The sequence below is a fragment of the Pongo pygmaeus genome, chromosome 4 (genome assembly GCF_028885625.2).
Source record: "Pongo pygmaeus isolate AG05252 chromosome 4, NHGRI_mPonPyg2-v2.0_pri, whole genome shotgun sequence".
NCBI lineage: Eukaryota > Metazoa > Chordata > Mammalia > Primates > Hominidae > Pongo > Pongo pygmaeus.
This window is the reverse complement of record NC_072377.2, coordinates 75,213,560-75,230,767: the sequence shown is the minus strand read 5'-3', so window position 1 is coordinate 75,230,767 and position 17,208 is coordinate 75,213,560. Positions and strand designations below refer to the sequence as shown.

General features: G+C 42.5%; 1 protein-coding gene across 1 annotated transcript in view; it reads right to left on the bottom strand.

The window, feature by feature from the left end:
* MCCC2 (methylcrotonyl-CoA carboxylase subunit 2) overlaps positions 1–17,208 on the bottom strand; it is a 66,120-nt gene that overhangs the window by 47,950 nt on the left and 962 nt on the right. The window contains exons 2-6 of the mRNA XM_054489899.2: positions 12,474–12,540; positions 9,095–9,179; positions 5,702–5,803; positions 2,818–2,945; positions 974–1,086 (exon numbers count right to left, since the gene is read on the bottom strand). Coding sequence (XP_054345874.1) covers positions 974–1,086; positions 2,818–2,945; positions 5,702–5,803; positions 9,095–9,179; positions 12,474–12,540 — 495 coding nt within the window. The remainder of the gene's footprint in view (positions 1–973; positions 1,087–2,817; positions 2,946–5,701; positions 5,804–9,094; positions 9,180–12,473; positions 12,541–17,208) is intronic.

Sequence of the window (17,208 nt, the reverse complement as noted above, 5' to 3'; positions counted from 1 at the left end):
TATTCTCTAACTTTTGCTCTAACAAACAATGCTACGATGAACTTTTCTTTCCTTTTTCTTTTTTGAGACAGGGTCTCATTCTGTTTCTCAGGCTGGAGTTCAGTGGTGCAACCACAGCTCGCTGTAGCCTCAAACTCCCAGGCTCAAGTGATCCTCCTACCTCAGCCTCATGAAAGCTGGAACCACAGGCATGTGCCACACCACACTCGGCTAATTTTTTATTTTTTTGTAGAGACGGGGTCTCCCTATGTTGTGCAGGCTGGTCTCTCATTCCTGGGCTCAAGTGATCCTCTCACTTCAGCCTCCCAAAGTGCTGGGATTTCAGGCACAAGTCACGGTGCCTGGCCATGAACTATTCTTCTAAGTATCTCTTCACACATGTATTAGAGTTTCCCTAGGGTATAGCCCTAGAAAAGGAATTACTGGAGCCCTTTCTTTTTAAACCCTGTTTTCCTTTTAAAAACCTGTTCTTTGTTTGTTTGAGACAGAGTCTTGCTTCGTTGCCAGGCTGGAGTGCAGTGGCACGATCTCAGCTCACTGCAACCTCTGCCTCCCAGGTTCAAGCAATTCTCCTGCCTCAGTCTCCCGAGTTGCTGGGACTACAGGCATGTGCCACCACGCCCAGCTAATTTTTTGTATTTTTAATAGAGACGGGGTTTCACCGTGTTAGCCAGGATAGTCTCGATCTCCTGACCTCGTGATCCGCCCACCTCAGCCTCCCAAAGTGCTGGGATTCCAGGCGTGAGCCACCGCGCCTGGCCTAAAACCTGTTTTAATAATCTTATTACGATATAGAAGTATTCCTACAGTTAATAAAAAGCTCTAATTGGAGACAACTTTAGATACTCTCTGTGGAAAAAGATTAGATTTTGTGTTAAATTCTGTTTTACTTTCAAGCCATCCCAGAGTACCTAATTCGTAAAGATACTTGGAGTAAAAAGCACCACTGTACACTTCATTCATGAAAAATTACCTGTGCAATATTTTTAGAAGACATAATTGCCTGATTATAGAATGTACGGCCAAAGTGGTCTCGATCTGCAAACACATCTGCTTGTCGAGGTAAGTATGCTCCTCCGGAGTCAACTGAAGACAAGGAAAATGAGAAACATAAGCATCTCTATGAACAAAATGTGCTACACAGAGGGAAACTTGTATCAATGACAGCATCGGTTCTTAATCACATTCACAAAAAACTTGCCCTGTCTTTCTAAACTATTATAGAGCCTCGTTCTCCAAACCCCCAATGCAGCCAAAAGGATTCATTGCCCCAAACCCATTAGGCTTTCCTACCTCTGTGCAAAATTCTCCTCGAAATGTTTAGAACATTCTCTCCTTTGAAGACCAGCTAAAGCCCCAGAAACATCATAAATTCTTAAAGAGTTAAGGTGGAAAAGTATATTTTCTTCTTCTAAACCAATACAAAAGCCATCCACAGAATTCATATAATAATTTATACATATTGCCTTCTGATACTGTTTTTATTGCAGATTGGAGTGGTGGGTACACAGGTCAGTTGCGTTCAAAGCAGAGCTCATGACTTCACAGCTGTGTGATTACAGGTGTGTTTCCTAGCCATCCTATGCCTTCATTTCCTTACCCACGAAATGAAGATAACAAAAGGAGCCATATCATATATTAGGATGACTTGAAAAATGTATAGAAAGCACTTAGTTCAGAATCTGCAACCATTAAGTCTTTTGTTAGTTGCACATTATATGCCGTGTCCAATTCATTATAAGCTCGCTGAAGACAGAGACAACAAAATCCTCCTCACTGTATCCCCTATAAAGACTGGCACAGCACCTGCAAGCAGCTGGGCCTCATTTGCTGTTTTCTCTATGTGCAGAGCAGTTCGTATTGTGAGTTAATCAGGTAAATTCAACTTCACAGAAAAAAACAAAACAAAAAATACCTCTACATCAGTACCCATTCAAATACCTGCATACATGAACAACATATGTTGGAATTTTACCAGACTAACCCAGTATCAGGAAAGGCCCTTTTTTTTTTTTTTTTTTTTTGAGATAGAGTCTCTCTCTGTTGCCCAGGCTGGAGTACAGTGGCATGATTTCGGCTCACTGCAAGCTCCGCCTCCCAGGTTCACACCATTCTCCTGCCTCAGCCTCCCAAGTAGCTGGGACTACAGGCGCCTGCCACCACGCCCGGCTAATTTGCCCAGCTAATTTTTTATATTTTTTTTCAGTAGAGACGAGGTTTCACCGTGTTAGCCAGGATGGTCTCCATCTCCTGACCTCGTGATCTGCCCGCCTTGGCCTCCCAAAGTGCTGGGATTACAGGCATGAGCCACCGCGCCCGGAGGAAAGGCCCATTTTAAACTGCTTTGCTTTCAGGTTCTTCGATTTAAATGTGTTTTAATTTCAAATATAAGTTTACTTTCATTGGAAATTAAATTTACTTTAAATTACATCTGCTCAAATTATATAATACTTGCACATTTAACGCAGTACCTGGCACTCAAGAGATCTATAAATATTTGCTACTATTTTTTTCATAGTATGATCCATAAAGTTAAAAGAAAAACAGGATCTAGAGAACAAAAAAAAAACCACACAACATGTAGAGAAAAAAACTGGCATGCATCAAAATGTATGAGTATTATACACTAGTACTATGAACAGTTCTTGTTTACTTTCCCCCAGAGTTTTCAGCAAAGAATCTGTGTTTCCTTTATAATTACAGGAGAAATCAACAGGTTTTTAAAATACCCATCCCAAATGTAATACATACAGCCTTCCAAACTATCTTGCATTTTACCAGCTAATAATAGTTTATTTTACCACTCTTGTGACTTGCCCAAGTAGATGCAGGGGAGCCTGTTTTGCATGGCAATTTCTTGGGCCCGTAATTGTTTTTTCACAGTCACTGGGTAGTAGGCACCTCCTTTGACGGTGGCATCATTGGCAATAATCATGCATTCTACTCTGAAAGGCAGAAATTTCATTGGAGAGAGAATTTAAGATATTTCTTCAAAACTAATTACACTCATTACAAGACACCCCAATACGACCTTCAACTTCTAGTACGTATCACTATTAACATCCATTAGCAGACAGCAGTCTTAGGATATAAATGCAAGCTTTAATCACAGTTCACATATTAATTTATATAATACAAAACAATTACTTTTAACAAGTTTATAAACTCACACTTGGTTTTTGAAGAGTCATCGGTCCTAGATTAGTAATAAAAAACTAACAACCTAAGCCGTGTGTCATAATGGTTCTTTGAATGAAAGGGTCCTAACAAGATGAAAATAATAATGAAAAAAAAAATCCAAGTCTCAAAGGAAAAGAATTCCCTCATAATAAACCTTCAAAGTCTCCTTTTAGGAGGGTATTTTGCAAAAATGAAAACTGTCCTTTAGTATTAAGATTTATTTTTTGTATTCTTGTTCTTCAACATTACAGCCCCATGGTTTTCTACAAAACTAAAAGTAGTCTAAAATATAACGTTCATCTTAAGTGAAGTCAGAATGAATGCAAACTTTAATATACTAAAAACACATGAAAGGTATCCTGAGTCATCAACAGTGCTGTTTCTCACCAAAACCAGTTTATTGGGTATGAGCCACAAAGAGCAGGGCGGCCGACAACCACGGCTGGTTGGGGAAACTGCACAGCACTGGCAGGAAACCTTAAGGTCAGAGGTACCCTTGAAATCTGAGATGACAACAGTGTGCTCTTTACAAAATTCAATTTTCTTTATGTTTCTGATGTTTGTGTTACCTCACTTTATGCTGCCTACAACTCTAAAGAGTGAGTCATTAAATCCCTGCTGAAAATAGAGAACGGCAACTGAACACCCAGCACAGGGTAGTGTTGAGCTTCTCATACTAGGATATGTGGCCAGCAGGGCTCACCACAAGACAAACAGGACTCTTCTTTGAGCGTCAATTTTATTCCCTAGGTCATATAAAACCTTTTTCTGCACTGCAATGAACATTTTATAGAGTAGAATGCAAACTTTTAATGATTTAACATTAAACGAACTAGACTTCAGAGGAAATGTAGGCTTCTCATAGGTTGCTGGGCCATAACCTCACACTCCAGAGTGTGTGCTCATACTTCCTACCACTGGGGGTGCTACGCTAGAAAGTTTAAGAAGCTCTGGTACTGGAAAGAGGCCGGGCTGTGCAGTCAGTCTGACAAAGTTAGACTGAAATTCTGGTTCTGCCAACTTGTTAGTTATGTGACCATGGACAAGGGAAATAACCATATCTGCTTGTCTATTAAAGGTCACAGACTTGTTACAGAATGAGAAATCAAATTGGCCCACAAAAATACTAGATTGCATATCTATTGGTTTTGCCTACCCAGCATCTATTATTTTGGCAACAAAACTAAACCTTCTTTCAGAAACTGCCTCTTATCTTTAATCTAGGTGGCTCAAGTAGGACTGACCCCAGAGCCTGCCTTAAAGGGGGGCACAGGGACCAGGTCTTTCTACCCAGAGTTCCCACTGAGGCTCGGCAATGGGACAGGCTCTAAGCCTAAGCAGATCTTGCCTTCCACTGCAGCTGCTAAACTTATACAATATAAACCAGGAACTGCCTATGACCATCGCTGCCTCTGGATTTAGAGAGGCTGCCTAGAAACAAAGCCAACACACAGCAGGTCAGGGCCAGGAGTAGAAAACAGCCTGGGACCTAATAATACCTAAGACCATTTAAGCTCCCAGATCCAGCCATGCCCAGACTCACCAGATAAGAGAATCAATATATCCTCTTTTTTTGCTTAATTTGAGCAAACCCAGCTCATCTGTCATTTGTCAGAGAAAGAGTAGTGATGATATAAACTGTTCAACAACAATTTTCATGTAAGAAAGGTCAATTTGAACTATAATAAAGGCCAGGGCAGTGGCTCATGCTTGTAATCCCAGAACTTTGGGAGGCCGAGGCAGGAAGATCATTTGATGCCAGGAGTTTGAGGCTACAGTAAGCTATGATCATGTCACTGCACTCCAGCCTGGGCAACAGAGTAAGACCTCAACTCCAAAAAAAAAATTATAATGATGTGCTAGCCTATATTCAACATCGTTTGAGCCCAGAAGTTCGAGATTAGCCTAGGCAACAGAGCGAGACACCATCTCTAAAAAAAACAAAAAAGGAAAAAAAGAAAGAATTTATAATTAAGTATTGCTTTATACCTATTAAATGACTGAATTTTTTTCAGCCATAATATCCAATACTAGAGCATCTCTAGTGAAAAGATAAAGACTGGTCTCCTTCCTTGCCCTTGTCTCCATGGAAAGACATCTTTTTTTTTTTTTTTTTTTGAGACAGAGTCTTGCTCTGTCACCAGGCTGGAGTGCAGTGGCTCCATCTCAGCTCACTGCAACCTCCGCCTCCCAGGTTCAAGCGATTCTCCTGCCTCAGCCTCCCAAGTAGCTGGGACTACAGGCGTGTGCCACCATGCTGGCTTATTTTTTTATTTTTAGTAGAGACAGGGTTTCACCACATTGGCCAGCCTGATCTCAAACTCCTGACCCCAGGTGATCCACCCACCTCAGCCTCCCAAAGTGCTGGGATTACAGGCGTGAGCCACCACACCCAGCCAGTCCTAGATAATATAAATAGCATATAAATCGCATGCTTATATGCAAAGTGAGTGCTGGATGCCTGTGCCTCATCAAAGTCTTCTTCTTAACCCACATTATGAAGCACAAGTAGAATACTCACCCTGATACTCTTCCAATGCCTGTAATAATGCCACCTCCTGGCACCTCCTCATTGTCATATAACTGGTAACCTGCAAACTGGGATAATTCCAGAAATGGAGACCTAAAGGGAAGAAAGGATGTTGTTTGAATTAATGTCATTAAAAACTACACATTTAAACAGTTACACATGGAAAAGGAAAAGATTTTTCCTCGATGGGACAATATTTCAAATACACATGTTGTATATAAAATCTATTTTTAAAAATCTAAAATGGGTGTGGTGGCTCAAGTCTGTAATCCCAGTTATTCAGGAGGCTGAGACAAGAGGACTGTTTGAGCCCAAGAGTTGGAGGCCAGCCAGGACAACACAGTGAGACCCTATCTCTTTTTTGTTGTTGTTGTTGTTGTTTTTTGAGATGGAGTCTTGCCCTGTCACCCAGGCTGGAGTGCAGTGGCGTGATCTCAGCTCACTGCAACCTCCACCTCCTGAGTTCAAGCAATTCTCCTGCCTCAGCCTCCCGAGTAGCTGGGATTACAGGCATGCGCCACCACAACCAGCTAATTTTTTGTATTTCTAGTAGAGACGGGGTTTCACCATGTTGGCCAGGCTGGTCTCAAACTCCTTATCTGAAGGTTATCTGCCCACCTCGGCCTCACAAAGTGCTGGGATTACAGGCATGAGCCACCACACCCAGCCGAGACCCCATCTCTTAAAAACTTTTGGAGGTAGGTGGGGTGGCTCACGCCTGTAGTCCTAGCATTTTGTGGTGCTCATGTGGGTGGACTGCTTGAGCCCAGGAGTTCGAGACCAGCCTGAGCAACACGGGGAAACCCCATCTTTACAAAAAAAAATTTTTTTAACACAGCTGGGCATGATGGCACACGCCTGTGGTCCCAGCTATTTGGGAGGCTGAGGTGGAAGAATCACTTGAGCCCAGGAGGTCAAGGCTGCAGAGAGCTGGGACTGTGCTACTGCACTCCAGCCTGGGCAACGGAATGAGACCCTGTCTCAAAAAAACAAATAAATAACCAGACACGGTGGCTCATGCCTGTAATCTCAGCACTTTGGGAGGCTGAGACAGGTAGATCACGTGAGGTCAGGAGTTTGAGACCAGCCTGGATACCATGGTGAAACCCCATCTCTACTAAAAATACAAAAAAAAAAAAAAAAAAAAATTAGCCAGGCGTGGTGGCATGTGCCTGTAATCCCAGCTACTCGGGAGGCTGAGGCAGGAGAATCACCTGAATCCAGAAGGCAGAGGTTTCAGTGAGCTGAGATTGTGCCACTGCACCCCAGCCAGGGCAAAACTCCATCTCAAAAAATAATTAATTAATTAATTAATTAAAATTAAAATCCTTTCCAAGTGCCAGGCTCTCTTCTAAGGGCTTTAGAAACACTCACTCATAGCCTGGTGTGGTGGCTCATGCCTGTAATCCCGGCACTTTGGGAGGCCAAGGTGGGCAGATCACGAGGTCAAGAGATTGAGACCATCCTGGCCAATATGGTGAAACCCCGTCTCTACTAAAAATACAAAAATTAGTTGGGCATGGTGGTGCACACCTGTAATCCAGCTACTCGGGAGGCTGAGGCAGGAGAATCGCTTGAACCCAGGAGGCGGAGGTTAAGTGAACAGAGATCGTACCACTGCACTCCAGCCTGGTGACAGAGTGAGACTCCATCTCAAAAAAAAAAAAAAAAAAAGAAACACTCACTCATGTCCTCCTTAGACCCACCTTCTGAGATGGATCCAATTGTGACCCTCATTTACTGATGAGGAAACTGAAACACACAGAGGTCAAGTCACTTGTCTAAGGTTACACAGTAAGTAAGGGGCAGAGCCGGGAGCTTCATAAGCAATCTTGCTCCAGGAGCCAGGCTCTTAACCACTAGTCTGCCTCTCACTTACTTACATGGTCAAGATATATTAGGAGGGAAAAAAGAGAGTTGGCTACAAAACAGCAAATTTAGTATGATTTCATTTCCATTTTTAAAAAATGTAGGTGTCTGGTATATATATATGCATACAAATGGCCTAGAAGGATAATATACTAGGTGTTAACAGTGCTGTCTCCAGGTTGGATGTGTGTGCACGTGTCAGGAGAAAAACTACTTTGGGAGTTTTCACTTACCCCTCTCTCCCCCTTACACTCCATATCCAATCCTTCAGGAAATCTTGTTGGGTTGGCTCTGTCTTCACAATACATCCAGAACCCTGCACCCCTACCACCACCATTACTTCCACCCTATGCCGAGTCCCCATCCCGTCTCCCTCAAATCCCTGCAATCACCCTCTAACCGGTCACAGGGCTTCCACCCTTGCTGCTCCGTCTACTCACAACACAGCAGCCAGAATCACTCTTTTAAGCTATGTCAGATCATAATCATCTCCTGTTCAAAACCCTACAATAGCTCCCCATTTCTCCCATGGTGAAAACCAAAACCTTTATGATAACCCACAAGGCCATACAGGATCTGACCCATCTCCTACTCCTCTCCCCTCACTCCCTCCACCACAACCACCCCAGCCTCCTGGCTGCCCCTTGAGCATACCAGCATTATCTGGCACACTCCCACCTCAGGGCCTTTGCACTGGCCATTCCCTCTGCCTGAAACACTCTTTCCCCAGAGAGTTACAAGGCTCTCTCTCTCTCTCTCCTCCTTTAAATCTTTGCTCAGACATCACCTTCTCAATGAGGCCTACCTTGGCACCACCTCTTAAAACTGCAACTTGCCCCATATCTTCCTCTCCTTTACCCTGGGCCACCTTTTCTTTTTCTCATGACATTTGTCACTTACTAACACACTACAGAATTTACAATCTTCTTTTTTTTTTTTTTTGAGACGGAGTCTTGCTCTGTCACCCAGGCTGGAGTGCAGTGGCGCAATCTCGTCTCACTGCAACCTCTGCCTCTGGGGTTCAAGCGACTCTCCTGCCTCAGCCTCCTGAGTAGCTGGAACTACAAGCACGTGCCACCATGCCCAGCTAATTTTTTGTATTTTTAGTAGAGACGGGGTTTCACCATGTTAGCCAGATGGTCTCGATCTCCTGACTTCATGATCCGCCCACCTCAGCCTCCCAAAGTGCTGGGATTACAGGAGTGAGCCACCACACCCAGCCAGAAGTTAGTCTTTACTGTTGTTTTCTGTCTCCCTTTGCTATGATGTAAACTCCAGTAGAGCAAAGATCTGTGTCTGTTTTGGTCACTGATATATCACTAGTACCTGACCCATAGTAGGCTCTCAATAAACATGTCCACACATAGTGCTTGACACATAGTAGGCTCTCAATAAACACATGTTCCTGAATCTTACGATGAGAACTAGAATTCAAAATAACTGATTTACAAGACTGTTTAATAAAGTACCATGGAACAGAGAACACTCTGAGTCAGCACTTGGCTATGTACACACCCTGGGTCTATGAGATTGTCAATTCTTTCTCTGGGCAATAGTTTTCCTCTTGATATGTGAAGTGCTCGGGCTTTCTCACCACCTCCTATGATAGAAACATGATTAGATTAGATTAGATTGACACGATAAAAAGGTCTCAATGCCAGAAAAACATAATACTTAATCCAAAATATAGCGCTTTTTAAAAGTTCAACATATCCTCTGAGAAAAGGCTAATAATCATTCACTCAACTTACAAGTTGCCAATTTTCTGAAGTAAATGTAAAAACTGGTATTAAAAAAAAATCAGTCTATCCCTGATTTTAGAGTATATCCTAGAGTCTATGTTCTGAATTCACTAGTAGTTACATAAATTATAGAGTATTTTCTCTGCAGCTCACATATTGCAAATATTGCCTCATCTCCACCACATTTATTAAATACATGCTATGATAGATCTGGAAAATTCCTATCTTCATTTGTACCAGGTAAAAATATAATTTTAGAAATTACTTCCATTGTAAGTGCAGAAAATTTACCTAAAGATGACATTAGTGATCTGTAACTTTTTAGGCTTGCAACTGGGTGAGTTGAACACTTTAGCAATTTAAAAGTCCCCTTCCTTGACTCAGAGATTGTCTTCAGTGCTTCTCAACATTGCTCACATCATGACAGACAAAGAAAATTATAACTGAAGAGCCCACTGGAGTATTCTTGGGAATATCTATAACCCACTCTCGGCAAACCAAGGTAATGGAGCAAGAACAGAAGTATCAAATTGTACCTTTAATAATTAAAACATTAGTTTATTTTTATTGGTGCCCAAGAATTTCACCTTAATGTAGTCTTTGTCTAATGAAATGTTCAGCTATTTCAGAAAGCTATTTCTTTGTTTATTTAGGCAAGAAAATAATCTCAAACAATCTTCCAAGTAGGACCTTTTTTTTTTTTTTTTTTTTTGACAAGATCTTACTGTGTCACCCAGGCTGGAGTGCAGTGGTGCCAACATGGCTCACTACAGCCTTGAACTCCTAAATTCAAGTGATCCTCTCACCTCAGGCTTCCCAGCAGCTGGGACTACAGGCATGTGCCACCACTCCAGCTAAATTTTTGTGATGAGGTCTCACTATGTTGCCCAGGCTGGTTTCAAACACCTGGCTTCATGTAATTCTCCTGCCTTGACCTCCCAAAGTGACAGGTGGCTCACGCCTGTAATCCCAGCACTTTGGGAGGCTGAGGTGGGCGGATCACTTGAGGCCAGGAGTTTGAGACCAGCCTGGACAACATGGTGAAACCCCATCTCTACTAAAAATACGAAAAATTAGCCGGGTGTGGTGGTGCATGCCTGTAGTCCCAGCTATTCGGGAGGCTGAGGCAGAAGAATCACTTGAACCCGGGGGACCAAGGTTGTAGTGAACCGAGATCGCACCACTACACTCCAGTCTGAGTGACAGAGCAAGACTCCGTCTCAGTAAAAAAAAAAAAAAAAAAAAAAAGACTTAAGACAACATCACTCTTTAGCAATTCTGCCTAGAGTGGGGCCTTACAATTTGGAGCAGCTGGTGAATTCTGGTTTTATTAGGAAAAACCAGAAAGAGGGTTATCCTTGATGCAGGCTCACAGAGCACATAATTAAGCTCCCCTGACATTTAATTCTCGGCAAAGCTGTGACGGCCAAGTTTGTCCTTTCCCCCTTCTCCCTACCTCCTTCCCCAGGGAGTCCGGCTCAGTCCTCTACCCTCATGTGGCCACCAGCCTTCACCACGGTTCCTCAGCACCCACCATCCCCAGCAGGCACCTGATGCCACAGGACTCCTCACCCCTCCATTGAGTCAAACCCACCATCTTTTTTTTTTTTTTTTTTTTTTGAGACAGAGTCTCACTCCATTGCCCAGACTGGAGTGCAGTGGCACCATCTTGGCTCACTGCAACCTCCGCCTCCTAGGTTCAAACAATTCTCCTGCCTCAGCCTCCCGAGTAGCTGGGATTACAAGCATGCGCCACCACACCCAGCTAATTTTGTATTTTTAGTAGAGACAGGGTTTCACCATGTTGGTCGGGCTGGTCTCGAACTCCTGACTTCATGTGATCCGCCCGCCTCGGCCTCCCAAAGTGCTGGGATTACAGGCGTGAGCCACTGCGCCTGGCCCCAAAACCCACCATCTTAATGCCTAAGGGGGACAGTGAGTTCACCAAATCAAACTCTCAAAATGGGCATAACGATTGAGTTATCGCCCCTAACAAAACACATTTTCATTTCAGCAAGAGTCTGAATTCTTTTTCTGGAGACAACACCTTGATCTAAAATGGCTTCAAAAGTATGAATTCCATAGCTGGGTACAGGGACACAGATATAGTCTCAGCTACTTGGGAGGCTGAGGCAAGAAGATCAGTTCAGCTCCTGACTTCGAGTCCAGCCCAAGCAACAGAGTGAGGAGACCCTGTCTCTAAATAAACAAGCAAATAAGCAATTCTAGACCATACTTTCCAAATCCAGTCTTCTTCACTATTTTTATACTCCTGAGATCCAGTATTTAAACTACTTTAGTCTAAATGTACAATTTTACATTAGAAGTATTATATACTATTTTAAGTATTATATACTTGTTGATAAAAGTTATCTGAAACAGTCTATCAAATATGAAGAATGCTTTCCATCTGAGATTCAGCACTTAGGGAGGAAATATTAAATGCCTACTAAGAAATCACTGGCCAGGTGTGGTGGCTCATACCTGTAATCCCAGCATTTCGGGAGGCCAAGATGAGAGGATCGCTTGAGCCAGGGGTTCGAGTCCAGGCTGGCAATACAGCAAGAACCCGTCTCTTAAAAAAAAAAATTAATAAAAATTAAAAATAATTTATTCATAAAATTTATGAATTTGAATCTTTACTTTTCCCCCCAAAAGTGGTAATACTCTATGAAGAGAAAAACTGGCCAAGTAATAGGAAAAATAAAATTAAATGCCTGCATACCAACAAATGCATAGTCTTAAGAGTCAAAAGCTCAGCCAGGAGTAGTGGCTCACGCCTATAATTGCAGCAATTTGGGAGGCCAAGGCAGATGGATCACTTGACATCAGTAGTTCAAGACCAGCCTGGCCAACATGGTGAAATCTTGTCTCTATTTAAAAAATACAAAAATTAGACAGGCATGGAGGCAGGCACCTGTAATCCCAACTATTTGGGAGGCTGAGGCAGGAGAATGGCTTGAATCCAGGAGGCGGAGGTTGCAGTGAGCCGAGATGGCACTACTGCACTCCAGCCTGGGCAACAGAGCAAGACTCCATCTCAAAAAAAAAAAATGTCAAAAGCTTAATTCCAGTAGTTTTTCCTAAAACCAATAACTATTTTAGGACATCTTAAGTAAAGGCATAAGCTGTGGAATACATGCTGTGTTTACCTAGTTTTATACGCTCCACTCGTTCATGGAGCTGATTTACTAGTGCTTTCATCTGCTTGTAGTTCTCCTAAAACAGAAATAGAGGAGACAGGGGAGAGAAATATTAGAAAGCAATTCCTTTTTACCAAAATAAAGGTCAAAAAAGAAAAAAAAAACAGTGGTCTGTGCGAACTCTGTGTGGCCGCCACACTGGGCCACCCCTATCTGTGGCAGCCACACTGGGCCACTGGATCCTACAGAAAAGATTCACCTGTGCCTGTCTTGTTCAAGCTCTTCTTCACCACCCCACTTGTCCATCTCTCCATATCTTACTCCTCTGTAAGCCTAATTCATGTTTTATGTCATCTTCAACTCTACTTCTGGCCACTCCTACTCAATTTAACATCTTTCTTCCTTAAACACCTTCTGAACTTAAATTGATCTCTATTTGTTTTCCTATTTTAAGGAATATAAGCTTTTTGAAGGTTAGAATACCATCTTATTTTTCCTGTCCCATCAGTCACTATCTGAGATTCCAACCAATGCTTGCCTACTGACAAAGTACACTTAAAAACAAATCCCAGAAGGAAAAAAAGGATCCTATTTTTATTTTTAATTTTGTATTTTTATTTTTTGGGACAGAATCTCCCTTTGTTGCCCAGGCTGGAGTGCAATGGTGCAATCTCGGCTCACTACAACCTCCGCCTCCTGAGATCAAGCAATTCTCCTGCCTCAGCCTCCTAAGTAGCTGGGACTACAGGTGTGTGCCACCACGCCCAGCTAATTATTGTATTTTTAATAGAGACCGGGTTTCGCCATGTTGGCCAGGCTGATCTCAAACTCCTTACCTCAAGTGATTTGCCCACCTCGGCCTCCCAAAGTGCTGGGATTATAGGCATGAGCCACCGCACCTGGCCAAGGATCCTATTTTATGTTTTAAAAAGAACAGGCTGGGTGTGGTGGCTCATGTCTGTTATCCCAGAGCTTTGGAAGGCGGAGGCAGGAGCATCGCTTAAGCCCAGGAGTTTGAGACCAGCCTGAGTAACATAGGGAGACTTCCATCTCTACAAAAAGAATAAAAATAAAAAGAATAAAAATTTAAAAATTATCTGGGCATGGTGATGTGTCCCAGTGACTTGACCAACTAAGGTGGAAGGATCTCTTGAGCCCAGGAGTTTGAAGCTGCAGTGAACTAGGATCGCGCCATTGTACTCCAGCCTGGGCGACAGAGCAAGACTGTTTCAAATAAATAAATAAATTAGTAAAAAGAACAAAACTCGGCCGGCCGTGGTGGCTCACGCCTGTAACCTCAGCACTTTGGGAGGCCAAGGCGGGCAGATCACCTATGGTTGGGAGTTTGAGACCAGCCTGACCAACATGGAGGAAACTCGTCTCTACTAAAAATACAAAATTAGCCAGGCATGGTGGTGCATGCCTGTAATCCCAGCTACTCGGGAGGCTGAGGCAGGAGAATCCCTTGAACCCGGGAGGCGGAGGTTGCAGTGAGCCAAGATTGCGTCATTGCACTCCAGCCTGGGCAACAAGAGCAAAATTCCATCTCAAAAAAAAAAAAAAAACAGAACAAAACTCTATGCTGGCATATATACACAAATTAAGTAATACACAAGGAAATATTGACAGTGAGAAGTAGAAAAGAGGTAAAGGGATTAACTTTTCACCCTTCTGTATTTTTAAATTTTGTTTGGTCAGCATATTACTTTAGAACAATACTTAACTAGCTAATTATCTCTGAAATTCAGACTTGGCCCACTAATACATTTTGCTCCCCATGTGATTAGCATCTCTAGTTATTTAGTTCCTTCTATTTAACAGAACACTAAGCAACTTCCTAACTGTTCAAACTAGATGAATATTCAGTCTACAGTACATCTCCATTATTTCCTATTTTCTACAGCTCCAAGAGCTCCGGGGATCATGATTTCTGCTACATTCTCTTGCTCTGCAAAATCCAGAAAATAAAAAACAAGGAAGCAGCATGGTATTAGGGAAAGAACCAGTTGGAGCTAACACATATATACAGAACTTGTCACCCTACAACAGCAGAAAAAAGTATGTAACTTTTCTCAAGTGCACAGGGAACATTCTCCAAGATAGACTACATGTCAGGCCACAAAACAAACCTTAATAAATTTTAAAAGACTGAAATCATACAAAGTATCCTTTTTTTTTTTTTGAGACGGAGTCTGGCCCTGTCGCCCAGGCTGGAGTGCAATAGCATGGTCTCGGCTCACTGCAACCTCCGCCTCCTGGGTTCAAGCGACTCTCCTGCCTCACACTCCCAAGTAGCTGGGATTACAGGCGTGCGGCACCATGCCCAGCTAATTTTTTTATTTTTAGTGGAGACAGGGTTTCACCATGTTGGCCAGGCTGGTCTAGAACTCCTGACCTCAGGTGATCCACCAGCCTCGGCCTCCCAAAGCGCTAAGATTACAGGCATGAGCCACCGCGCCTGGCCCAAAAGTATCCTTTCAATCACAATGGAATGAAACTGGAAATCAATGGCAGAAGGATGCCTGGAAAATTCACAAATACATGGAAATTAAACAACGTACTTTTAAACAACCAGTGGGTCAAAAAAGAAAAGCACTGACCCACTGAAGCTGATATTTGCCTCTACAGACTGGGCAATATCTGTGCCAGGCTCAGCCCATCAGACTTAAATCACAGAAGAGCCAGTACTGGCTACAGTTCACCTCCCAGGCAATCCTTTGTCAACCAACTTAGCCTCCTTAGGATGAGGCTCACTAACCAAGAGGCAGTGTAGTTTAGTGGCAAAACCAAGTTCAACTTTCAGTTTCCCTACTTACTGATACTGCATTTGGCAAATCTTGATCTCTCAGGATGCCAGGTTTGTGTGTGTGTGTGTGTGTGTGTGTTTAATCACCTGTGAAACAACATTCTACAACCTAGTAATTTTCTTGTGAAGCTGAGCAACCACAGAGGTTAGTGCCTGACAGTCATAATGAATTGGAGCTGAGCCATTGACAAGTTTCCCACCCCGTCTTTTCAACCATAGAACCCACCTAGGTAGAGATGGGTGAGTGAGAAGCATTATAGAGCAACAGTTAAGACCCTGGACTCAAGAGTTATGAGCCAGACCACCTGCCTTCAAATTCAGGCTCTGTGTTATCTCAGACAAATTACTTGGACCCTATATACCACAGTTTTCCCAACTATAAAACAGAAATAACAATTGTACCTACTGCACAGGATCATTATGATAAATGTATGAGTGAAACCATATAAAGTCTTTAGAAAAATGGTGGGTACACTATAAAATTCCTGCCATTATTATTACTTATTATAGTTGCTTTTATTTGTAATCAGGAAACACAGCTAAACTGGATCATTCATCCCATTCTCCCCCACCCTCATGTACTTGCTTTGTCTAATGTGAGCACACATTAATTTCATCACATGCCAGCAAGAATTTTAAATCCAATTTGTGTTCAGCCTCTTGCTCCTGTGCCTTTGGCCATGAGAAGGGCATGTTTAATTCAGGGCTGCTCTTCAGCCTCAGTCCAGGAATGGGAAGACACATGGAGCAGACCTGAACCTACCCTGCAGTGGAACAGTCACAGCAGCAGCTAACCAAAGGCCACCAACACGAGTGAGAGATTAAGAAACAAAACAAAATCAAGTGAGAGACTAATATTTACTGTTGTGAGTTACTGAGATTTTTTTATTGTTACACAAAGCGCAACCTAGCAAAAGGTGATTCATACAAAACCCATCACCAAAGCCTTCTTTGTATTAATGGCAGTTTCACCTACCTAAATATTCTGCCCAGTTGGAAACTCCAAAGTCATCCATTTTCCCCTTCCACTCAGTTATTAACTCTATAATCTTTGCTCCTCAGGTATCTATGCTCCCCTCCTACATACAACTCTAACTTTGACTCTTTCATCTCAAGACTCAACTCTCCACTGTCACCTAGGTCTAGTCTTTTCCCCATATCAACCCATCCTCCACATTGCCATCACACTGATGATTCTACCATATCCATAGGGTCATGCCACTTATCTACTTAAATATTTTAATGGACATCCTGCAAAATGGAATCTAAATGTGGCTTTTGCATGGAAGATCCTCCTCTATCTGGCCCCATAATCAATCAATCCCATCACCAGACACTATTCAATGAATTCCACGCCCTAGACATGGAATTCAAGTCCTCACACCAGATATGCACTTTCATAACCCAGTACCTATGTTCTTGTAACTCTCTTGGTTTATACAGTCTTACCTTCCATCCTGCACCCTGAACTTGGCCAGCTCTTACCCAAGATTCATCTCACCCATTACTTCCTATCTGTAGCTTTCTGTAACCAACCTTCTCAAGCTTTAGACAACCCTTCTCACACTGTACCACAGTTACCTGCTTTTTTGTCCATCTTCCCTACAAAATTATTAGTTCCATTCCTACGCATCCATACCAAATATCTAAAATAGCGCCTAGACCACAATAACCACTTAATAATTCTGAATTAAACATTCTGTCCTGACAAACAATTGTGTGTTGTTTGCACTATTTAGATGTTATCTGTATAGGCTTAGAAATCGTGGGAACACAATGAAATTTTCCAGCTCTGATATTTCACAAGTTCTGAGTTTTTTGGCCTTATGATGCCTCCTAATTCCAAGAAAAGCCACTCAAAGATACTGTGGGATATTTTCTATTAACATAACCAACTTTTTTTTTTTTTTTTTTTTGGAGACAGTTCGCTCTTGTTGC